This window comes from Sphaerodactylus townsendi, linkage group LG02 (genome assembly GCF_021028975.2).
Source record: "Sphaerodactylus townsendi isolate TG3544 linkage group LG02, MPM_Stown_v2.3, whole genome shotgun sequence".
Taxonomy (NCBI): domain Eukaryota; kingdom Metazoa; phylum Chordata; class Lepidosauria; order Squamata; family Sphaerodactylidae; genus Sphaerodactylus; species Sphaerodactylus townsendi.
The window spans coordinates 171,992,885-172,018,896 of NC_059426.1; the positions used below are offsets into that span (position 1 = coordinate 171,992,885).

Below are 26,012 nucleotides of genomic sequence, written 5' to 3' on the forward strand. Positions count from 1 at the left end.
GGCTAGCCGTGGAAGGAGCGGGAGGGGGGTGAATCCCTCCCCCCGGGGTCAGGGGCCGCCCTGTCGAACCCTCCCCCTGCCTGGGGCCTCCTTTGCGGGTGGCAGGCCCCCCACCAGGCTGGAGCTCAGCATCCTCCCCCCTGCCCTGTGATATGCCAGCCACAGGGTGACGCAAGGGCTGGCAGGCTCCCGTTTGCACCTGCGTAAGAGGCGCTCTCGGAGAGCTTCGGCGGCGGCGGCGGCAGCAGCAGCAGCAGCCAGTCCCCGCTTTGCACCCGCAGCTCCCGGCCGGTCTCCCCAGCGCTGCCCCCTCGCTACAGCCCCCTTCCCCTCTGGTCCTCCGGCCCCTCCGGTCTTGCTTCCAGCCGGCATGTCTGCGCCGCCGGGTCGCCCCAGCCCCGGGCACCACTGGGTGGGCGACGGCGCCGAGGAGGAGGAGAGCGGCGCGGCCGGAGCTCTGGCCAGGCGCTGGGATGCAGAAGGGGCGCAGCAGCGGCGGCATCCGACGGCGTTCGGCTCCGCCGTGGAACCCCCGCCCGTTGCCATGGCGACTGCATCCACAGGTAAAAGGCGAGGTACCCAGGGATGCTCAACAAAGGGCCGCGCGCCTGCCCGACTGGGGCCTCTGGAAAGCGGCCTGGTCGCAATACCTGGGGGATTCTGGCTGAGGCGATCGGTAGCCAAGGCCTGGGAGGGAAATTGGGGGGAGGGGGAGGGGGGAGGGATCCCTTTTCTCTGTAAACTTCTAGGTGGCCATTGGGAATGCTTTTTTTCCCGTTTGACCCAGGTTGCCGATTATTATTGTTATTGTTATTATTATTTTTAATGTCACAGCTTCCAGTTCTTTAGCTGGTTGTGTGCTTTTCATTACTATTGGAGCCTCACCCAGAGGCCTAGGATGTTGTCGTGTATCGCCGTAGTATGCGAGTGGGTCCCAGCCTTCTGGAAGACTGGTGCTGATTTTGTCAATTTGAAGGTGTTTCAAGTGCAGCTCTTGGTGTTTTTGGAATGGCACCCAGGGAGCCGATTACCACTGGGACGACCTCAGCTTACTATTCAGTGTATAGTGTTTCAGTCAGAAGTGCATAGGTCTCTGCTGCCCCACCCCCTTCAAATGTAAAGCTTCTAATGGCAGCATGCGTTTAAGAGTCCTGAAGGTTGAGTTGCATCATGATCTGTCCTTTGGCGTTTAATTCGTTCCTGTCTCCAGGTTCCACTAAGGGGGATGGGGGTGGATACAGAGAATTGAGCTGATTTGGTTTTTGGCTTTTGGATCACGCTTGGTTTCCATTGGGTGTTGGATCCTCTTTGCTGTAGCGAGCTTCAGCGTGCTGATTTCCCCACGGGGCTGCGCATCTGCCTTGGATTTCTCGGGGTCGGAGGAAGGCAAACAGTCGGTAGTTTCAGAAACTGTCATTTCAGGTGGGCAGTTGTGGTCCGAAGTAGAACAAGGATTCTGGTCCTTAAAGAGTAACAAGATTTCCAGGGTATAAGCTTCTGAGATTCAGAACTCTGTTCATCAGATATGTTCGTCGGTCGTTCTTTTCAGGACTCTCTGTATAGTTGGGTGTGTACTTCTGGTTCTTTTCTGAGTAGTTGTTTGTGAAGCCAACTGCTGGATCACAGAGTTTCTGCACTCCAATTCTTTTTTCCCCCTGTGCCTAAAGAAACTTACCTGTTCTCATTTTAATTCCCACCTGCCAAGGAACAGATTTGTGTTGCCGTTATGCAATCTTGCAGTATTAAATTTGTGTGAAACAGGTTGGGGAGTGGGAGCAGAAAGGTGGGTCTCAGTTCTGCATTGGAACACCATCTCCTAAAATGCAATTTTGGGCTGGGCTTTCCTTCTTGTCAAATCCTTTGGCTGTTATTTTGCACAAAGATCTGGCTATTTGTAGCTCTCTGAGCTTAGGGAGGTGGGAGTTTTCATTCCCTCTGTAGGCGCGACATGAATTTTTCACAAGGATCTTTTTTTCTCTCTTTCTCCCCTGTTGCCGTTTCTGTTCTGAGTCTGGTAGTGAAATGTATCTTAAGTAGTGAGAACACGTCAGGCCGTTGTATTGTGCTGAAAAAGTACATCTGCTGTGGTATCAACCTTTCGCATTCAAAAAAGTGTTATTATTGATTTTAGCAGTTTAAATGGGAGAAATGAGATTACTGATAAGGAAGACAAGTGGCTAGGAATGGTGTGTTTGTGTGTAAATAGAGATGAGATCCTTAGTTAGATTTTCCTGAAAGATTACCCCAAGAACAGGCACCCATAATATCCACAGAGTATCCCCCTTAGCTAAGAACCCTGGTGATTATGAAGGGTGGATATTGTCAAGAACAAAGATGGGTGGTTTCTTTAATGACAGCGTCAATCTCTACTAAAACTGTTTTAAAAAATCTGTTTCCTATACTAATAAACTATTTCAGCCCTTCATCTGATTCAGACATTCTAAATGGATGGTAGAGACTTTAAAAAGGTGGGAGGAATTTTAAAAAAGAATATCTTTTACTTTTCTGTGGGTTAAGCCAGGGAGACTGAGAAAGCAGGACAGAGTCATTGATTTCTGAACCTTGTGGCTGGGTCACAGTTCAAAAAAGCTAACAGAAATATGATGACTTGAGCAGCAGTGGCGTAGGAGGTTAAGAGCTCGTGTATCTAATCTGGAGAAACCGGGTTTGATTCCCAGCTCTGCCGCCTGAGCTGTGGAGGCTTATCTGGGGAATTCCAATTAGCCTGTACACTCCCACACACGCCAGCTGGGTGACCTTGGGCTAGTCACAGCTTCTCAGAGCTCTCTCAGCCCCACCCACCTCACAGGGTGTTTGTTGTGAGGGGGGAAGGGCAAGGAGATTGTAAGCCCCTTTGAGTCTCCTGCAGGAGAGAAAGGGGGGATATAAATCCAAACTCTTCTCTTCTCTTCTTCTTGATTGTTTGCATTTGTCTGCTCTTTAATAACAGAGGAGTATTTTGTGGGTGGAGGGATTATATTGTTTTATTGATTACTGCAGTATTCAATCATTTTGTCCAAAACATATACTTTGGTCTTCCTTGTTATGAATAAATCCCATAAAAATCATCAGTGACATACTTTTATTTAGGATCAAGATAGTTCCTCCTATCCCTCTCTTATTGATCTGACTGATATTCTGTGCACCAAAGGTACACCAATAAATACTCATGGCTTCCTGTTGCTTCCTGTTGAAGTATTTCTGTTTGCCTCTGTTTTGTCACACGAAGTGGTTTTTCAAAAGCATTCCACATGGGTAGGCTTCTCCTTAATCTTATGAACTTTGCAACATGTTTCAAAAACAGGTTCATTCTGCTGCTTGCAAAGATATACTTATGATCACAGGCCTAAGAAAGGAGCTTCATCTGCTGCAGAAAATGTCGCCCATTGTCATGGTGCGTTGAGGAAATAAATTTTGCGAAGCAGTCTTAACTGTGGTTAACATGCATGGGATCACCTTTGCTGTCTTGCTGGAACTTTGACTGTCAAAGTGCCCCAGATGCATAAATGGTAGGTCCCTGCCCAAAGAGCGTACATTACCAAGTGATAGGCCAGGGGGCAGAGGTGGGATCCAGCAGGTTCTCACAGGTTCCCGAGAGTAGGTTACTAATTATTTGTGTGTGCCGAGAGGGGGTTACTAATTGGTGATTTTGCCACGTGATTTTGGCCTTAGTTACGCCCCTCCTCTCAGCAGTAGCGCGCAGAACTTGAAGCAGTCTAGCAGGAGGTGCACCGGCGTGCGTGGCAGCCTGCGCCTGCGTGCATTCGTTTCCCACCCAAGGACTGGCGCAGCGGCTGCATCCTTGCCACAGCCCCGCCCAGGAATGCCCCGTCCCTGGAATGCCCGACCACACCCCCATCGTGCCCCGCCCAGCCCCATTGGCGCTATGCCACAGTTTGAATCCCACCACCATGGGAACCTGTTACTAAAAATTTTGGATCCCACCACAGGGGGTCTCCATCGCAGTGCCCATGTGACACCATTGTACCCACTAACACATTTTCTGGCACTCACCAAGTTTTCTAGGAAGTGGGCGTGGCCAGGTGAGACTTTTGCCCAGCAAGGCTTCTGATTGACTATTGGAGATTTGATTGGCTATGCAGATTTTTAAAAATGTTGCTTTGGCAGCAACTGCCGCCTCTATACAAGGATATATGTTACTGAAGTTAAGCTCTGGGCACCTCTGAACTAGGCTACAAATTTTACCTGCCAAGAGGATGCTGTGGATAATTTCTGTCCTATCATAGCAACTTTCCTCTTACCTGACTAGCAACATTTTCCACATGATGCAGTGCGATCCTCGTATGGTTTTTCCTTCCTTTTCCTGGTTTATTGGATGTGTTTCTACTCTTTATCTCATTAGCTCATTCCGCACATGGAGAATAATGCACTTTCAAACTGCTTTCAGTGAAGCTATGCGGAATAGCAAAATCCCCTTGCAAACAGTTGTGAAAGTGGTTTGAAAATGCATTATTTTGCGTGTGCGGAAAGGGCCATTGTTCTCTTATTGTGAAATCTAGTTTATTGGACCCTGTGATTTGTGAAATCCAGGCTACTATGGATGTATGATGCTGATTTTATTTAACTGTTCTCGAATGATCCAATCTTTTGCACTGTTCCTTGCATGTATTATTCTGCTTTTTATGGTATTATTCTTACAACTCTGCAGTCTCCCTTAGCGAGAAAGGCAGATGATAAATGAAGTAAGCATGGAATCAAATAAATAAATAAATACGGTTCACAGAGGCAGGAAATCTCCCACTGTCATCTAGCTTCAGTGTTATATTTATCTGTTTGTAATATTTCTACCCTACATTTCTGCCATGAGGGACTTAGGAGGGCTAACAGAAGAGAAAATGAAATCAATTAACAAAAACCTATTATGAAAATGTAGTAAATGAGAATAATTGGAAAGAGTGGGAGCTAAATTTCCAAGTAGACCCAGCAGTCCAAAGAAAATTCCCCAAAACAATATCTGCGTGATATCATTATTAACAGCAACTCAAACAATAAAGAACACTGTGAAAGCTTTTGAGTCCTTCAAAACTCTCCATCTGGCTGGATGTTAAAAAACAAAAAAAAGGAGGGAGACTGAAATATTTCATGGCATAATCTTGAGGCCTTTTTGTCTGCTCCTGTTCAGAGTTTTTTTTTCCAGAAGAAAAGCTTCAAAATCATAGTCATGAAACATCATTTTAACTTGCCCCCTTTTCAAAACAGCCACTCCGATTTGCATGCTGCTCTGTGTTGTTTTAGCAAGAACAGATCTCAGTCAAGATATGGAAAAAAAGTATTGAACAAAATCATTACATTGCCTTTCCAAACGCCCTCTGGAAAACAAAGCCAATTTTCCTACGCATCAGAAGGTCATGAACAATGAAAGGCACGCAGTGTTGGCAAGAACTCCTAGAAGGTATGACTGAAAGGTGAAGGATACCTTTTGGGGCAAATTTTCCATGACAGGTAAAATAGAGCTTTTAAATATTTTAGCAGCGGCGGAAATGATATGGGAGAAGAGAAATGCAAGAACAACAAGATCAAAATTCTAGTTTAGTAGCCATGTTGGTCCTGGACTCAAATCTTGTTCTTCTACCTCAGACTAACATGGCTACCTGAAAATATAAGAAGGGATGCATTTTGCAAAGGAATATGGACTTGATGGAGGACTGCTGTACTCTATTCTGCAGTTGTTTTCCCGAAGGAGGCAAAAAACTCTTTCAGCTTGAAGGAGCTGGATAGCGTTTGAGGCGAAATGTTCAGTGTAGTGGTCAGACTAAAACTCTGGACTAGGATTTGGGAAGCCCAGGTTTGAATCCCCACTCCTCCTTGGGAGCTCACTGAGTGACTCTGGACCTGTCAAGCCCTCGCAGCACTTTGCTGTTGGAAACTGTGGGCCTTCTCTGATTTGTGGCGTGATGACTTCTGAAGAGGGAGAAACACATGCTCAATTGAGAATCTGACCCAAAGGAAATGGGGACTTGACCCAGAGAGACCAAATGTGCACAAAAGGCCTAGGATTCTAGGCAGCTGTGAAAAAGGCAAACTCTATGCTGGGGATCATTAGGAAAGGAGTTGATAATAAAACTGCAAGAATTGTCATGCCCTTATATAAAGCTGTGGTACGACGGCACTTGGAATACTGTGTTCAGTCTCTGGTCGCCACATCTCCAAAAAAGGATATCGAAGAGGATAGAAAAAAAGTGCAGAAGAAAGGGCAGCGAGGATGATTGAGGGACTGGAGCACCTTTCTAGCATGAGGAGAGGCTGCAGCGTTTGGGACTCCTTTAGTTTGGAGAGGAGACGTCTGAGGGGGATATGGATTGAAGTCTATAAAATTATGCATGGGGTAGAAAAATGTTGACAGAGAGAAATTTTTCTCTGTTTCTCACAATACTAGAACCAGGGGCATTCATTGAAAATGCTGGGGAAGAATTAGGACTCAATAAAGCAAACACTTCTTCACATGGCAACGTGTGATTTGGTGTTTGGAATATATGCTGCCACAGGAGGTGGTGATGGCCCCAGCCCACTAACCTGGGGGCTTTCCCCCACTCTAGCGTCTGCTCGCGTGCCGCTCATGCGCCCCCTCAGCCCCAGCGGCGTCATTCCTGGTGTGCTTTCGAGGGTTCCCCACACCCCCGGCTCTCGTGCTTGGGGGTCATCAAAAGGTTCCGTTTCTTCCAGCACCAGGAATTGACAGCGCTGCTTGGTGAATTGCATTTTTAAGAGCGGCATGGCGATCCGGAAGGCATCGTGGTTGCTGCCCATGCAAGTGGGAAGCTGCTGCTGGACCAGCTACTTTCCCCAGTAGCGGCGCGAAAGCAGAAGGTAAGTGGTGAAAGCCCCCTGGATAGCTTTAAAAAGGGCTTGGACAGATTTATGGAGGAGAAGTCGATGTATAGCTACCAATCTTGATCCTCCTTGATCTGAGATTGCAAATGCCTTAGCAGACCAGGTGCTCAGGAGCAGCAGGCAGCAGCCTTGAGCCATTGCTTTCACATCCTGCTTGGCGTAATGTGAGAGGCTCCCCAAAGGCACCTTGCAATGGGCCACTGCAGCAGTATTAGCAGAGTGCTGGACTAGATGGACTCTGGTCTGATCCAGCAGGCTAGTTCTTATGTTCTTATGTCATTTCCCATCATTTTTGCTCTGCTCCAAGCATTGCTTTTTGCCACCCACCTCTGTACGTAGTCAAGCACTTACTTCCGTGCAAGCGTGCATAGGATTTTAGCTTTCATTGATTTAATCAGTTGATTAATCCATTAATCCTTTAGCTTGTTAATTGTGGCCTGGAAGGAGTCATTTCATCCATGACCCATATCTCACTGGTCTTGAAGTCTTGAAGTCTCGAGTTCTATCCTTGATACATCCAAGCAAGTGAAAAAAGATCTCAGATAAGCAATGCTGGAAAAGATGTCTGGAAAGCTGCGACCAGTCAGAACAGATGAAATTGGGTTAGATGGCATCGGTATAAAGTAGCTTGACGTGTTCATATAAATTTAATCTCTGAGGGCAAATATTAATCAGTGTGAGGCTGAATGCTAAGGTCACATTTTCTTGTTTTTGAGGCTATTTTCGTTCTGGTGCGGGTAGGGCTGACAGGCGAAAACACGGAAGATTGCCTGGGTTTTTTTTGGTGCTTACGTGCCTATGTTAGTGCCTTCAAGTTGCAACTGACTTACAGCAACCCCAGCAAGGGGCTTTCAAGGTGAGAAAGAGAGGCAGTTTGCCATACCCTTCCTCTGCAGAGTCTTCCTCGGGGGTCTTCCACCCATAAGAACATAAGAACACGCCAGCTGGATCAGACCAGAGTCCATCTAGTCCAGCACTCTGCTACTCGCAGTGGCCCACCAGGTGCCTTTGGGAGCTCACGTGCAGGATGTGAAAACAATGGCCTTCTGTGGCTGCTGCTGCTCCTGAGCACCTGGTCTGCTAAGGCATTTGCAACCTCAGATCAAGAAGGATCAAGATTGGTAGCCATAGATCGACTTCTCCTCCATAAATCTGTCCAAGCCCTTTTTAAAGCTATCCAGGTTAGTGGCCATCACCACCTCCTGCGGCAGCATATTCCAAACACCAATCACACGTTGTGTGACAAAGTGTTTCCTTTTATTAGTCCTAATTCTTCCCCCCGACATTTTCAGTGAATGCCACCCAAATTCCAACCCTTCTTAGCATCCAACATCTGACAAGATTGGGCTTTACCACACCTTCCACACCCTCCTGTTCTTAAATTGAACATTATCTTTGTTAAATACCTCCAGAAGACACCTGTGTTCTATATTGACATTTTAGTAATAGGCGAGTTTATTTAAATCGATTGATTAGTCAGCGGGTAATTACCAAGTTAAAACCACTTCTGCTGAGTGACGCCTCTGTTCTCTTTGTATCTGATTTTTCTTTTAAAGAACCAGACAGTGGCATTTCTTGAGCACATTTTAGACACACTGCTTATACCAGTGGCTTTAATCCGGTGGTGCATATAGGGTTGTCAACTTCTGGTTGTAAATTCCTGGAGCTTTTGGCAGAACCTGGTGATGGTGGCGTTTGGGAGTTTAGCAGGGATGTGAAATAATGGAATCTCCCCTCTGGGGCTGTCAATCTGGAGATCAGTTGTAATTCCATAAGAAGTCCAGTTCTCACCTGGAGGTTGGCAACATACTTATAGTGCCATTTCACTTATGCAACCAACCATTCAAGGCCTGCAGCAACACAAAGCCCTTAGTTATGAGTGTATGACATGGTACGACCTTTATTAGCATATCATGCATATAAGAACATTCAGAAGAAGAGTTTGGATTTATCTTTCTCCTTTCTCTCCTGTAAGGAGACTCAAGGTGGCTTACAAACTCCTTTTCCTTTCCTCTCCCCACAACAGGTACCTTGTGAGGTGAGTGCGGCTGAGAGAGTTCTGAGAGAACTTACTAGCCCACGGTCACCCAGTAGGAATGTAGGAGTGCGGAAACACATCTGGTTCACCAGATAATCCTGTGCCACTCAGGTGGAGGAGTGGGGATCCACCAGCTCTTAACCACTACACCATGCTGGCTCTTCAATGGGATAAAACACAACTAAAATCAGATTAACACCTCAGGAGCAGCCGTGGCTTAGTGGCTAGGAGCAGGTGCACTCTGATCTGGAGGAACCGGGTTTGATTCCCAGCTCTGCCGCTTGAGTTGTGGAGGCTTATCTGGGGAATTCAGATTAGCCTGTGCACTCCCATACACGCCAGCTGGGTGACCTTGGGCTAGTCACAGCTCTTCGGAGCTCTCTCAGCCCCACCCACCTCACAGGGTGTTTGTTGTGAGGGGGTAAGGGCAAGGAGATTGTAAGCCCCTTTGAGTCTTCTGCAGGAGAGAAAGGGGGATATAAATCCAAACTACTCCTCCTCCTCCTCCTCCTCCTCTTCTTCCTCTTCCTCTTCCTCTTCCTCTTCCTTCTTCAATTAAATAGGATATTACTGAGTTAAAAGCAGAATAATAAAACAGTGTGGAGGCAGAGCTATAAAAATCATATCAAGGCCTTACATTGTCGCAATCCTTTGGCACAAAATAAAGATTTTGCAACATTTTCAGTTATTTCAGGGACGCAGTTGCTCAAAACAAAAGTTTTATCCAAATGATAAGATGTAGACGGAGGAAAGTAAAGTACAGCAGGTGGGCTGCATGACAACATTTAAGGGACTGTATTGTCGGGTTACTTTCAATGTCGATACTTATGTTGTGGCTTTCGGGCTGTATGGCCATGTTCTAGCAGCATTCTCTCCTGACGTTTCGCCTGCATCTGTGGCTGGCATCTTCAGATCCTCTGCTGCTAGAACACGGCCATACAGCCCGGAAACCACACAGCACCCATTTAAGGGACTGTCCTCCTTATGGGCAAACTCTCAAGTAACACAGAACTGTTCATCAGCCTTAGGAGGTTATGCTATTATGTGAGAAATACCCTGTCCAAGAATTAAGATCACAGGGAGAAGCCCTCTTGACTGCCTTATTAATCAAAGAATCTGGTTTGGTGGGAGGGCCCTTTTTGGTGGCAGCCCCATGTCTATGAAACAACCTCCCACTGGAGATGCACCCAACCCCTTCACTTTCAATCTTTAGGAGGCAGCTGAAGACGGTTTTATGAATAAATCAGTCTTCAGAATCCATTTTTAAATGTTGGTTTCATGTATATTTTTTGTGTCTTATTAATATGGTAAGCTTCCTACAGTTCCGTAAGGAAGAAAGGCAGCTAATAAATATTTTAAGTAAATACCCAGAATCCTTTCTGTCTGCTCATCAACTTTGTGATGCTGCTGGTTAAATCTTCTTTCCCTTTTGAATGAAAGAACTCCCAATTTTCTGGAAACTTTTCGCTTGCTTGACTTACTCCTGACTCTCTTGGGAGTCAATCAACAAGCATTGGAACTGTTTTGGGTGTGGTTCTTCTGCATGTGCCTTCAATAATGTATTTTCACAGTTGTGTATTTTCACAGTTGTGGAGCCAGTCTATTTTCTTCTGCATGTGCCTTCAATAATGAGGATTTTCAAGGGAGGGTGCTGTTTTTATCCATGGTATCAGAGTACTCACTTTTTGAAAAGGCACTAAAATATCAGTATATCACCAGTATATCACTAGTATATCACTGTTAACAGTAGGCCTAGCTGGTTCTTTGAATTTTCAGCTTTCTTTTTAAAAAAAGGTAAATCTCTATCCTCTTTTATAATGGAGATATGACTTTTTCCTTATATACCCTGTTTCCCCTAATATAAGACATCCCCAAAAAATAAGACATAGTAGAGGTTTTGCTGAAGTGCGAAATATAAGGCATCCCCCGAAAGTAAGACATAGCAAAGTTTTTGTTTGGAAGCATGCCCGACAAACAGAACACAGGAAAAATAAGACATCCCTGAAATAAGACATAAAGCATCTTTGGGAGCAAAATTAATATAAGACACTGTCGTTATATTGAGGCTCACCAGTACCCTGTTTCCCCTAATATAAGACATCCCCAAAAAAAATAAGACATAGTAGAGGTTTTGCTGAAGTGCGAAATATAAGGCATCCCCCGAAAGTAAGACATAGCAAAGTTTTTGTTTGGAAGCATGCCCGACAAACAGAACACAGGAAAAATAAGACATCCCCTGAAAATAAGACATAGCGCATCTTTGGGAGCAAAAATTAATATAAGACACTGTCTTATATTCGGGGAAACACGGTATCTCTGTAAGCAAAGAGTGAAGGGACTAGAGACTTACTAATTTTTAAAAAAATCAAATCTGGGGATTCAGAGAACCTGAAAAGCCTATTGTTACAACTGTCAAGCTATATAGCAGGGTTTTGGGGTGTTTGAAAAATGAAAAGAACAACAAATTACTCTTCTTCAAGGTGGGGAGAAGAGGAAATGGTTAGACCACATCGGTCTATTTATTAAACTGTAGACTGCAGAGGATGGGAATGGGTGGGATGAAACACACACACACCCCCCCCATCAGAAACGTGACACACAAGGAAAACGCCAAAATTGGTTTCAGGAAAAACGTCGGAGTAAAAGAGCTCTCAAAAGATCCAAAACACTAAACCAAGCAAAAAACAAACAAGCATAAAATGGGGAAAACAAAACCCAGAGTTAAAACTACAAACACAAAAATGTGCTCGGAAATCAGGAGACAAACCAAAGCAGCATGGGGTCAGAATGAATGGGGGGAAATCGTGTAGAAAAGCCCTGGGTTTCCCTAATCCTGCACAGACAGCATTATGACGTTTCCCCCTTTGAGATAAGAGCTGCTTTTGAACTAATGTTTTTGTACTGCAGGAATGCTACAGTCTGGGAAGCCACCCACTGGCTGTTTTCATCTGGGATCCTGTGCTGGTCCAAAGACCCTTCGGTATATTCTGTAAAATGAGAATGTGCCGCACCAATGCCTTTGACCCGACGCTTGACTCGGGAACGAAAGCCGATGTTGCCTCTCGGCCATATAATATGAAAAACACACTTGTGGGGCTTACAAAATGCACACTCTTTAATACCCAAGTGTTGATCTTCATGCATTGTAATGTGATGAGTTCTTATGTCAGCTTATTCTCAGTGACTCTGTTTTAACTAGGTTGAGGATTAGGCTGAGGGAGCGGGGAGAAACACGACCATGTTGAGCTCAGTGAAGAACTGATACCTTGGGTGTTGTGGGTGTTTCCGAGTTGTGTGGCCATGTTCCGGTAGCATCTTCTCCTAAAGGAGAAAATTCTACTGTAATACTGCCATACAACCTGGAAAAGAAGAAGACGAAGACGAAGAAGAAGACAAAGAAGAAGACGAAGAAGAAGAAGAAGAAGAGGAGGAGGAGGAGGAGGAGGAGGAGGAGGAGTTTATATCCCTCCTTTCTCTCCTGCAGGAGACTCAAAGGGGCTTACAATCTCCTTGCCCTTCCCCCCTCACAACAAACACCCTGTGAGGTAGGTGGGGCTGAGAGAGCTCCCAGAAGCTGTGACTAGCCCAAGGTCACCCAGCTGGCGTGTGTGGGAGTGTACAGGCTAATCTGAATTCCCCAGATAAACCTCCACAAGTCAAGCGGCAGAGCTGGGAATCAAACCGGTTCCTCCAGATTAGATACATGAGCTCTTAATCTACAACACCCTAGTGATTCCGGCCGTGAAAGCCTTCGACAATAAACTGTTACCTTATTTGCCTTATATCTTTGGGGAGCAGTCGCCACTAGCCCAGAAATTAGAAATGAAGAGTTAGTCACAGTCAATACTTTGATTGAAGACTATCAAGGCAGACTGAGGTTGCTATGCAGAGGACGGCAATGGCAACCTCCCTCTGCTCATATCATACCTCAAAACCCCCATGGATTAGGAGTTACAGTGACTTGATTGTGACTCGATGGCACAGATTATTATTATTATCTCCCTAAGGCAGTGATGGCGAACCTTTTCGAGACCGAGTGCCCAAATTGCAACCCAAAACCCACTTATTTATCGCAAAGTGCCAACACGGCAATTTAACCTGAATGCTGAGGTTTTAGTTTAGACAAAACGGTTCGCTCCAAGGCGCGCTTTACTCGAGATTACGCTTGGTGAAGCATCCGTGCAACACTTTGAATGGGTGAATCACGACCCTAGGAGGATTTACTCAGAAGCAAGGCCAGCCTAGATGTGTGTGTGTGTGGGGGGGTAATTTTCTGCTCCCCCTACAGGATCTAACAGCCTGTGGATGCGCGTGCCCAACAGGGACCCGAAGAGGGGCTCTGAGTGCCACTCCTCTGGCATCGCTAGCTATAGGTTCAAAGCCAATCTCTTTCCACTGCCTTCTAAGGACTGAAACATATGACTTGCAGCCCAATCGGGGGGGGGGGGATTGGGTTGTGGAGGGGACAGAGACGCCGTCAGTTGGTTGCCCCTCAGCTCTGCAGTAGCGAACCTGTAAGTCCAGGCCACCATGGACCTGTGCTGGCATCCCCATCAGATGCGGGGGGGAGGGGCGCTGGGGTGTTCCCAGGGGTGGAGCCAATGTTAGTCAGCTTCCACCGGTGTTCCAACGTGGGAACGGTGGCCCCCAGACTTTCAGGCAGTGGGGACTTGTTTTGGCAATGGGGCAATTGGGTGGTGGGAGGGTTTCCCCCCCTCCCTTCTGCACCACACAAAGTCTCCACATACCCCCCCCCCCAATCTGGATTGCACTCTAGGTAATGTCTGTCTATCTGTCTGCCTACCTACTTATCTACCTGCCTGCCTGCCTGCCTGCCTACCTATATGTCTGTCTGTCTACCTGCTTGCCTGTCTGACTGACTCTCTCTCCTCCCCGTCTGTCTGTCTGTCTGTCTGTCTGTCTGTCTGTCTGTCTGTCTGTCTGTCTGTCTGTCTGTCTGTCTGTCTGTCTGTCTGTCTGTCTGTCTGTCTGATGTGATTTTACAACCTGTGGGCAATTTTACAAATTTGCATGTTCTTTGCTTCAGCGTGAGTTCGGCATGTGAATAATAGATACAAAAGTTCTTTCATTTCCTGTGTTACCACTACTTAAGAGTATGATAAAGAACAATGCAGAGCATAAATATCTCGGCCTTGGGAGGGGTCACATGCAGGAGCTCTGAAGTTCCATCACTTTTATATGCAATTAGAAAGGATCTCAGGATGCAGGGATTGGGATTTGGCTACTGCTGCAGAAATTTAGCAGCCTTGGAGGGAAGACCAACAGGGAAGAAAAAGAAGAGTTTGGATTTATATCCCCCCTTTCTCTCCTGTAAGGAAACTCAATCTCTTTTCTCTTCCCTTCTCACAACAAACACCCTGTGAGGTGGGTGGGGCTGAGAGAGCTCCGAAGAACTGTGACTAGCCCAAGGTCACCTAACTGGCATGTGCTGGAGTGCACAAGCTAATCTGGTTCACCAGGTAAGCCTCCCCAGCTCAAGTGGCAGAGCGGGGAATCAGACCCAGTTTTCCAGATTAGAGTGCACCTGCTCTTAACCACCACACCATGCTGGCTCTTAACCACTACACCATGCTGGAAGTCCAAGGTATCTGTGTGGAGGCAGGCAATGGTAGCCACCATCTCTTGCCTTGTAAATTGGCTGTGACTTGATGCCATTTCCCACCATCAATTGAGTAAATCTCATGGAGTTAATCGAACTGACTGGGAGGAATGCTGCAAATCGACACATTCTAAGAACGACCGATTCCGCCTCTTGACTGTTTCCCCACCCTGACCCCATTCTGCCTCCTTAGAAACTAAGGAGTAATTTTTAAAAAAACCCGTATATTTACCCAAACGGGCATTGATAAATGGCTTTTCTGTGGCATGCCTGTTTCAGTTCTGAGTTCAGACAAAATGGAGCAGGGACGTCTCCATATGCACTGCAAGAGAACTTCTATGGCGAGCCCGGCAGGGCGAGCAGCCGTGAGCATTTGATTTAAATGCGTAGATGCTTAAATATTTCAATCAGGAATCCAAGCTGTGAAAAGTTCACATCTGTTCCTTCCACATGGCTATTATAGTGATCATTAGAGTACATTTTCTCCTAGCAGACCCAACTGCCACCAGACAAAACATTTCTAAAAGAAGGAGCAGAGCACTTGTGTGTGGCATGATAATTTCAAACACACGCCCATTCCTTCCTGCTTCTCACCCTGACAAAAATGAGTGTTGTGGAAAGGGAGAGGAGCAAAGAGCAGTTTTGGACTGGTTGTGAAACAAAAGAGGATGAATATATTTTGGCACCCAACATACCATGTGGACCTGAATTCTGCTTCTTATTTTTATACACGAGAGGCAATTTAAAATGTTTCCATAAATGTCACATACACGGATGTTATTCACTGGAAACCATTCCTGGACATAAATTTATAGGAAGTGTTCCAGTGCCTTTGGATTGCAGCAAACAAAACTACTGTACCCATTTTCCCTTTAAGGGCCTTAATGCAGAGGTGGGATCCAGCAGGTTCTCACAGGTTCCCGAGAGTAAGTTACTAATTATTTGTGTGTGCCGAGAGGGGGTTACTCATTGGTGATTTTGCCACGTGATTTTTGGCCTTAGTTTGGCCCTCTCAGCAGCAGTCATGCAGAACTTGAAGCAGTGATCCTAGCAGGAGGTGCACTGGCGTATGTGGCAGCCCGCGCCCAAGATCCCGTAGTTCATCTGCTTCCACTCATGAAATGCTGCATCCTTGCCACAGCCCCGCCCCAGGAATGCCCGGCCACGCCCCCGTTGTGCCCCGCCCAGCCCCATTGGCGCTACGCCACAGTTTGAATCCCACCACCTTGGGAACCTGTTGCTAAAATTTTTGGATCCCACCACTGTATCTGGCCCTTGTAACCAATTAGTTCGACACCCCTGCTATAAATTCTGAACCTTGTGGAAATAGAAATGCTACAGATCATTAGCAGAAAGCTTACATTTTCTGCCATGCGGTTCCCCCTCCCATTCCCCCCTCTTCTTCCTGCTGAGGAGAGTTTAATTTATCATTAGCCACAAAAAGCATTATTGTTCGCAGCCGTTCCAAAGGTTTCTTAATCCTGCTCAATAGCAAGCGGCCGTATCAACTAATGTACCGGGCAGCTTTGTGGAAAGTCAGCATGAAAGAGCTCCCTATTAGGCCGCGGAGATAATGCAATTCCTCCCCTCCCCGGGCTCCTATGCGCATTAATTTTTGTCTCCCTGCTGTGTACTCTAATATAACAAGTCAGAACTGCGGACTGTGGAGAAATGGAGCTGAGGAGGAGTCTTTCAGCTTTGGACGGGTAGGCCGAGATTGAATGCAAGGAGAGACTGAATGGATAAGCGACCAGAAAAAAGAGGGGCGTTGAAGATGTTTCGGATCTACTCCAGGATTCCTGGGAGATGTAGTAGTCACCTGGAGAGACTGCACAAAGCATTTACAGAAGTTTCTCCTCCTCACACCGTGCCTGTTTTATTCCTCTGCAATAAACATAGTTCTTTCCCACATTTTACTTTATTTTTAGATGTTTCATCACCCCTCATGTAGGGTTCCCAACTCTGGGTTGGGAAATTCCTGGTGTTTTGGGAGTGGGGCGTGTTCACTTACCTCTGAATTGCCTGCATTATCCATCTCTCGAGCCCAAAACGATCTTTCCTAACTCTTATTATGTGAATTCCTGTCGGAACCTGATACTTTCTGCATGTAGAACGGGCGCTGTACCCCTAAACTACAACCCCTCTTGAAACAAAGCTGTATTACAGTAAAGTTTCCCCTTCAGTCATGTCCGAGCAGTGATTTTATAGGCCAGGGGTCTGCAACCTGTGGCTCTCCAGATGTTCATGGACTACAACTCCCATCAGTCCCTACCAGCATGGGCAATTGGCCATGGTTATAGGCAAACTAGTTTAGTGGGGTAGTTTGCCATTGCTTTCCCCAGCTATTCTTTACCCCCTTGCTGTGAGCTAGGTACTCATTTACTGACCAAGAAATGGATGGCTGGCTGAGTTGGCCATGAGCCAGCTGCCAGGATATCTGACCCACAGGGGGCTCAAACTCCTGACCGTGTGAGTGGCAGTGCAAGCACTTAACCACTACGCCACGGAGCTCCATGTTGTCTTGACTGGCAGGTCTCCAGGGTCTCTAGTAGAGACTTTTCCCAGAATCCGCGGCCTGATCTTTTTAACTGGAGATGCCAAGGACTGAACCCGGGGCCTTCTGTATGCAAAGAAAATTCGGCCCTAAAGATAAAACTTCCCAACTACTACCACATCATTAATGGAGGAACTGTGACTCAGTGGTAGAGCATTGCTTGTCATTCAGAAGGCCCAGCTTCAATCCCTGGTTTTAGGCCAGTGGTTCTCAACCTTCCTAATGCCGCGACCCTTTAATACAGTTCCTCATGTTGGAGCCATCAAGGTATGAAAAAACATGGACGACCTTCAACCAGTACCTAGAAAGAAGATGGAAATGAAATCAAATAAATTTAAGAAACAAATAAAATGAAAGCAATAAGATCGTGATGATATGTAAACGCTTCCAGGAAAGTAAACTTGATAAAGCCATGTAAATCTCTCTTTACTTTTTTTCTCCCTTTGTAATTAAACTAGATAACTAATAAGTGTGCTATAAAATGAAACACGACAAGCATAGCGATTATGATTTTTTGTTTCTTTGTATGTTCGATCTTGTCATTTTTTTTTGATTTGATTTTAATTAATGTTATAATTGCATAGGATGAACTTGTATTAATTATCTTGAAATGTCCACTATTTGGATATATGACGATTATCGAGATAAAAATGAAGTCTGAAAAATTTAAGCAAAGCTCTTAGGAAGAAACCTAGAGATTAAAATGAGGTATAGATTACTGAATGAAATAGGATGCATATTCTAAAGGCAAATTAACTCCTGATCTACAACAAGGAAGTCTATTTAGCTTTTTAATTTTTTAAAATCTTTTTAAAGATTGTATATATGTGATAGTGTAAAATTATAATGACGATTGATGTCAGAGATTGACTCGACCCATATGTTTGTTTTTGTATATACAAATAATTTTTTTTAAAAAAAATACAGTTCCAGGTGTTGGGGTGACCTCCAACCCTAACATTTATCCATTTTACAGATGGAGAACACTGATGCAGAGAGTCTTAGGCGACCCCTGTGAAAGGCTTGTTCGACCCCCAAAGGGGTCCCGACCCACAAAGGGGTCCCGACCCACAGGTTGAGAACCACTGTTTTAGGCAATAAGTTGTGAAAAACCTATGCCTGTGACTCTGTGCCTGAAATGTTTTGAAAATGTTTTGAGTTGCTGTGTGACCTTTTGACAGTGTTTCCCACGCCACTTTGCCGTCCTTGAATGTCTTCCTCGGCGCCATTTTCTGAGCTCACTCAGTTCCCCACTCACCTGTTTATTTCAGTCATTTCTGTTTGTTTTATTTGGAGAGGGACTAATCGTCGATGTTTCAAGTATATGAGGAATCACAGTGCGAAGTTTTGAGGTATTAAAGCGTCGATTGAATACAGACCTTTAAAAAAAGAAACAAGGGAAAATCACCTATTGGTGGCCAGGAATCTGTCGAGGGGGTGAGTTCAGAAATACATTGTGGTAAATGGCGGAATTGAAAATGTTTGCCAAATGTTTTCAATGGTTTGTGGGGAAAGGATCAAGGTGCCCGTTGTGGGGAGAGGGAGGGAAAGGGTTTGTAAGCCGCTTTGAGATTCCTTGCGCTTGAGAAGAGCAGGGTATAAATCCAAACGTGTCTTCTTCGTTGGTCGTTTTGCTCATGTTGAAGATCGCATTTCCAAAAAGAAATGCATGGAAATTTAGCGCAGGATTCAATTAAGCGCATCTCGCCATGCATCAGCAATCTTCCCCAATCGCTTCCAAACGCTTTAATGTGGAGTTAACATTCCCCCCCCCCCCCATTTTCACAGCACCAATAAAAGCCAATGGATCATGAAACCCCGTAAGGGGGAAATGTAATAACCCCAATACAGCTCCTTCCTTTGTAGTTAGGTAAACACCCACAGAATAGTTATTTTCAGTTTCCAGCCGAGTAAACAACAGCTCTTGATTTGATCTACTATATTTACCCCAAAACACTGTTCTTCTAGTGCGAATGAAGAGAAATGACAACACATTCCGGCTTGTATCACTGACATATCTCGCTTTTTGTGATCATATAAATGAAGGAAAACAAGATGGATGGAACAATTATATCCCAGTTTTATTCCCCAACGTTCTCACAACATTCTTCTTCCTTTCTCCGCTTTCTCCTTACAAAAACACCCTTGCAAAAATCTTGTTTAAGCTGGGAGTGACAGGTCACTTCGCAAACTTCTGTGGCAGAGTAGGGATTTGAACACATGTCTCTAGTCTGACACACCGATCACTAAACCACACTGGCTTAACTCTTCAGCTACACAGGTAAAATAAGTATCTGGTGGCACCTTCAAACCTAAACATAATATGCTTTCTGTGCTTGCCCAAAAGAAGCTTATGGGACAATAAATGGTAGGTAGTCTTCAAGGTGGTACAGGACGCTTAGTTTTACAGGAGCAGCAGTGGCGTAGGAGGTTAAGAGCTCGTGTATCTAATCTGGAGGAACCAGGTTTGATTCCCAGCTCTGCCGCCTGAGCTGTGGAGGCTTATCTGGGGAATTCAGATTAGCCTGTACACTCCCACACACGCCAGCTGGGTGACCTTGGGCTAGTCACAGCTTCTTGGAGCTCTCTCAGCCCCACCTACCTCACAGGGTGTTTGTTGTGAGAAGGGGGGGAAGGGCAAGGAGATTGTCCGCCCCTTTGAGTCTCCTGCAGGAGAGAAAGGGGGGGATATAAATCCAAACTCTTCTTCTTCTTCTTCTTCTTTACTGCACCACACCAAGTCTGCTGTCCCACTGGAAATAGCATTCAAGTGTAGATCATCTAAATTCCACAGTCAACTAGCTCAAAGTTGACAGAAATTTATTTATTTGCTTCATTTTTGCCCTGCTTTCCTCCTCAACCGGGACCCGATGTGGTTTTCAGTGCTCTCCTGTCTTCTGGTTTATCCTCACAACAACCCTGCAAGGTACTTTAAGCTAAGACTATGCCAGGTCACCATGGTAGAGTGAGGATTTGAATCCAAGTCTCTCAGATCTTGGTAGGATTTTGTAACCCAGGGTTCACCAATCTTTTTTGAGCCTGTAGGCATCTTGAATTCTGACACAGGGTAGTGGGCGCGATCACAACATGGCTGCCATGTGAGACAGAACCACAAACTCACAGAGAAAGCCCAAATTAAGGGAAGAAGAGGGGGTAATTTCATAAATACATTGGGAAAGAGTGAAACCACATCTTAATACGCCCAGCCAATCAGACCTTCGTGGCCATTCAGAAGCCCAGCTGGACGAGAGCCCACGTGGTACCACGTACTTTCAAAAAATGCTAGATGGGAACTAAGAAAGGGGCATCATGTTGGGGAACCCCCCCCCCCCTCTAACCACCATGCCAAGCAGGCTGTCCTAGAAAACCTTACATATACAGCTGGACACAAGAGAGTGGGTTCTGTTCAGATCACATCTGTGGTATTAAACCAGGATGTCCAACTGGTCCCTCCAGATGTTTGTGGACTACGATTCCCATCAGCCCCTGCCAGCATGGCCATTGGGGAGAAGGAGAAAAAGAGGAGAGGAGGAGAGAGCTTTGGTTCTCCAGAGGCTGGATAGCCTGGTTTTGGTGAAGGACCAGGAAGGCCAGGCTGAATGTGAAACCTGTGCCAAGGTCCTAGGGAAACATCATCACAAGGGTCTTAAATGGCCATGCTGGCAGGGGCTGATGGGAATCGTAGTCCACAGACATCTGGAGCGCTAGAGTTGGATGCCCCTGTGTTACACAGAGGGGAGAGTCCAGCAAGGAACAGCTACACTGAAATCCATCTGCAGATGTGGTACGATCGTGCTGGGTCTCAAGAAGGACTTGGAGTGGCAGTCTCCAGTGGCGTAGTGCCAACAGGGCAGGGGGACCAGACGCCCCAGGCGTGCGGTGGTGCAGGGGTGAGGCCAGTGCATGGTGTGGGGTGTGCGCATGCCCCGGACGCAGTTTTCCCTTGCTCCGCCCCTGGCTGTCTTCCTGCTCCTCCTCCTGCTATTCAGAGCTTCATTGCACTTTGCCAATTGGCCTTTTCTCCTCAGTTGGGTAGAAACACAGGAATCCACTTTACAAGGAACCAGACCATTGGTCCATCTAGCATCCTGTGGTCGACTCTGACAAGCAGCTTCTCTCTGAACTCTCGGCAGATACCTTCCCAGCTTTTACCTGTGGCCCTTTACGCATGTGCAGAATAATGCACTTTCAATCCACTTTCAACCCTCTTTCAATGCACTTTGAAGCTTCTACTCTAGAGCTGTGGCTATGCTAAACTCCGCGGCTTCGCATTGATGTGTTTGGGGCTGTGTAGGGATGGGTGGAGGAAGGGGAAAGTGAGGATGGGGTATGACTCTGAAATTGTGTGCATCGAGGAATGCTGCTGTAAATTTCGTTGTGCGTGCACAATGACAATAAAATGCTTATGCTTATGCTTTTACCGTGCAGAATAGCAAAATCCGCTGTCCTGCGCCCAGGGCGGGGTCCCCGCCGGGACCCCGGTTGCCAACCCACCTTCCCCTCCCCTGCTCCCGGACATCCGCTTTCAAACAACTGTGGAAAGTGGATTGAATGTGCATTATTCTGCATGTGTTCCTTTCCCTGGAAAGTGAGACTAACTTTAAACATGCAAAACGCAAACTGTGTTGGTGATCACGGAGCCCTCCAGTTTTCCTGGAGGATTGTGGCTCCATGTTATTATTCACTGTCTGCAAGCCCCTGATCCCTACAAGGAACTCCAAAAGGCAAGAAAAAGCCTTTTAGGAAAGAAAAAAATAACTTGTGTTCATTGAATTAAACCATTAAGATCTCTGCTAGGACTCCCAAACTCCAGGTGGGCCTTCACAGATTTATATTTGGTTCCCCTTAGTGATCAGTCTCCACTTCATTTGGGGAAATTAGCTGGAAATTAGAGCGAGAGGACATAACTGGGATCAACAACCTATGTATTCTGGGATAGTCCTGGGTGAAACTCTCAAATGAGAAGGGGGTTGTATAACTAAAACTAGTTAGATTCAAGAGTAAAAATAGTAAAACACGGCAACGATTCATGGAACCTGTTTCAGAGAGCGAAGAATATCTCTACTAAGTTTTTAAAAATAATATTTTTATTAATTATCTCATTATAATTGACAGGTTAAAAAAAGGAAATATAAAGCAGAAAAAAAGAAAGGAAAGGAAAAAAATAGTACAACTACCCAAGAACTGTTCAGGGATTAATTCTGACACATTGAGTCTCAGGATTACTTTGTCATTAGAGAATAACATTACACAGTTTTACAATTCGCTACCTTCTGTCCACTGGTTCTAAAACGCCAGTCATAAACAATTTCTTGTATCTTCATCATTAACAAAACAGTGTCGTTACTATTATTATTACTCTGATACGGTCGATTCAGCCTCAAAATAGAAATAGAGTTCCCATTAACTCTTGCACATTGTAACTCAAGATTATAAAAAATTATATCATTAGAGAGAAACTACTAAGTTAATTAGAGGTGGGGTCTATGAGCGGTTCAGGGAGTTCTGTTTATAATGGAGGCTGAAGCACTGGCCCTGGTGGACTTCATTCGGAGTCAGTGGCGAAGCTACAAGGGGACAGGGGCGGGGGTGCGCCGTGCACCGGGCGCACGCCTGGGAGCACAGAAAATTGCCCCAGGCCCCTCCCCCTTCCCCCAGGCCCCTGCGGGGGCCCCCCCTTTTCCCCTTCCCACACTTATTTTGGTTCCTTTCCTTTTTGAGAACTTTTTCAGGCTGCAAAAGGCCTGTTCGTAGTAAAAACGGCCTGAGGAACTACAGTTCCCAGGAGACCTTGGGGCTCACAAGGTCTCCTGGGAAGTATAGTTCCTCAGGCCGTTTCTACTGCGAACAGGCCTTTTGCAGCCTGAAAAAGTTCTCAAAAAGGAAAGGGACTAAGGTAAGTGCGGGAAGGGGAGAAGGGGAGGCGCCACCGGGGGGGGGGGGATATAGTATGCGCACCGGGCACAGTTTTTCCCAACTGCGCCTCTGTTTGGAGTGATTGGGGTTTGATTGGTCAGGACGTCGGCCCTTTCCCTCCTTAAATTGAGAGTTCGATTCCCCACTACTCCACATGAGCAGCGGACTCTAATCTGGTGAACTGGTTTTGTTTCCCCACATTTCATATGAAGCCCAGAAAACCCGCAACAGCCTGTTAATTTCAGCCGTGAAAGCTTTCATCAGTGCATTACTTGGATAAATTATCAGGGAGTGTGGTCTAAATTGCTGTGTCCAGCTTGCTGCAACTAGAATCCCATTATATAATTTTTTTGCATCATTTAATGAGTCATGTTAATACTTATGCTTGGCTTTCATTCTTTTTTTAGATTTCTGATTGGTTCTGAAATGCTGATCCCATTGCACTATATTTTGAAGGCCCCGTCCTTTGATTGTATTGACTCATTCAGTCTTGAGTCCAAGAGAGCAAAGCAGACTAAAACTAATGTAAATAAAAAAAATTAAAAATATATTTCTCAAGGTGGATTACAAAGTAAAGAAAGAAAGATATTCATACAGCATAAATAAGGTGACCAGATTTTCACCTTTTTAAAGCGGGATACCATTGGGGGTGTGTGTGTGCGTGCTCGCGCACACGCAGCCGTAGGAGCGCACTACCTTCTGGGGGCTCCCCTGTTACAGGGCGGGAAACGGGAGTACCCCAGAAGGCAGTGCGGCAACGCGGAAGGCTGCCACACTGCCAAAACCCTGTTTCCCACCCTGTCACAGGGGAGTGCCCCAGAAGACAGTGCAGAAGACAGTGCGGCAGCCTCCCGCGCTGCCGCACTGCCTTCTGGGGCGCTCCCGTTTTCCGCCCTGTGAAAGAGCGGGAAAAGGGGAGCGCCCCAGAAGGCAGTGCAGCAGCCAACCAAAAATCGGGACATTTTAAAAACCCCGTGGGACGCGGGACAAATTAGTCAAAAGTGGGACTGTCCCGCCAAAAGCGGGACGTCTGGTCACACTAAGCATAAAATACACACTGCTCAGTGCAATAGTCACGGGAGTACAAAATTCAATAACAGGGCGAGAGTTGGTTACTAGTCTCGGTGTGTCATCTGATGAACATAACTGAACACAATTATGACACAATTACAGCAGCCGAAATGTGTTCCCCTGGAGAAAATGGCTGCGTTGGAGGGTGGAGTTTTTGGCATCATATCCGTACTGACCTCCCTCCCCAAATTTTCCCCTCCCCAAGCCTCCACCCTCAAATCCCCAGTAATTTCCCACCCCTGAGTTGGCAACTCTAATATGAGCACAAACCACCCACCCTTGTAGTGTTTCTTGCCTTTCCCTCGTGCTGCAAGGTTGCTTATCCGGCTCAACCTCGTGAGAGTATATTTGAGCCTAGAAAGGTTCCTTAGAGGCAGCGTGAGGCAATGGTTAGAGCCTCGGACCAGGGAGGACCAGACAAATCCCTGCTGCCAGGGAGGCGTGGTCGGTCGCACTCTTTCTCAGCCTAGCCAGCTGTACAGGGGGTTTAATTGGGAGGATAAAGTGGAGAAGGGGAGAAATGTTGTCAGCTGCTTTGGGCCCCAATGAGAAGAAAAGCAGGGTACTAATATCTAATATTAAAATTATACCATGGCAGACTGTTGTCTTCTATGAATGGAAGCAGCACTGAAGAGGGTGTGGCACAGCCATTCTCAACCAGGGTTCCGTGGTACCCTGGGGTGCCGTGAGCATGTCCCAGGGGTATTGCGCCCCCCCTCATTTTTGTGGTGTCTCCCACCGGCGCCAGCAAGGACATGGAGCTGGCCCATGGGGCAGGGCCTGCCACAAGGTCAGCAGCCACACACACACCCCCCAGTGCTTCCCTTCACCCTGGGAGTGGAAGGTGGGGGGTGTAGCAAGCAGGGGCAATGGGAGGGGAAGGTGGAGGTGGTGGCAGGGGTACCGTGAGATATGAAGAGTGAGGTCAAGGGTACCCTGACCTCGAAAAGGTTGGGAAACACTGGTGTGGCAGAAGAAGATCTTTCTGATTGTCTGCTACTCAATGTCTTTTTATCCGCAAAGACCAAGGGGCGGCCCCGGAAACTTCCTAAAAAGCAGGACCTCTGGCCACCGAGCTACTTCTGAGAAAGCATGACCTCTGCCACATGTCGGGTTGCCAATCTCCAGGCAGTGGCTGGAGATCCCCTGCAGTTGCAACTGATCTCCAGGAGACAGAGATCAATTCCTGTAGAGGAAATGGCTGCTTTGGAAAGTAGACTCTGTGGCATTTTGTCCCATTGAGGCTCCTCCCCACCCCAAATCCCATCCTCCCCAAGTTCCTCCATCAAAATCGCCCAGTATTTTTCAACCCAGAACTGGCAACCCTAGCCGCTGGGTTACACCTCCTTGCCCAGGTATCATTTCTGTCCTGCAGAGAGCAGTGTATGGAATTGCCAAGCAACTATTTGGATGGTTATGTGTGTATGTGTGTGTGTGTATGTGGGGGGGGGGGGGATAATATTTTGGGAGAAAAACTAAAAAGAAAAACAAGGCTTCATCTATTTACAGGAAGTGAGCTACCTGCAGTGGTGGGATCCAAAAATTTTAGTAACAGGTTCCCATGGTGGTGGGATTCAAACTGTGGCGTAGCGCCAATGGGGCTGAGCGGGGCATGATGGGGGCGTGGGCGGGCATTCCGGGGCGGGGCTGTGGCAAGGACGCAGCTGCTGCGCCAGTCCTTGGGCGGGAAACGAATCCACACAGGTGCAGGCTGCCACGCACGCCAGTGCACCTCCCGCTAGACTGCTTCAAGTTCTGCACGCTACTGCTGAGAGGAGGGGCGTAACTAAGGCAAAAATCACGTGGCAAAATCACCAATTAGTAACCCCCTCTCGGCACACACAAATAATTAGTAACCTACTCTCGAGAACCTGAGAGAACCTGCTGGATCCCACCTGTGGCTACCTGGAAGTGACAAGGCATAGCTCTAGGAGTCACCGAAAACTCTGTGGTAAAACCAG

General features: G+C 46.5%; 1 protein-coding gene across 1 annotated transcript in view; it reads left to right on the top strand.

The window, feature by feature from the left end:
* The first annotated feature begins 208 nt into the window (after positions 1-208).
* RTN1 (reticulon 1) overlaps positions 209-26,012 on the top strand; it is a 107,585-nt gene continuing 81,781 nt past the window's right edge. The window contains exon 1 of the mRNA XM_048484664.1: positions 209-563. Within this exon, the coding sequence (XP_048340621.1) occupies positions 371-563 (193 nt within the window). The 5' untranslated portion in view covers positions 209-370. The remainder of the gene's footprint in view (positions 564-26,012) is intronic.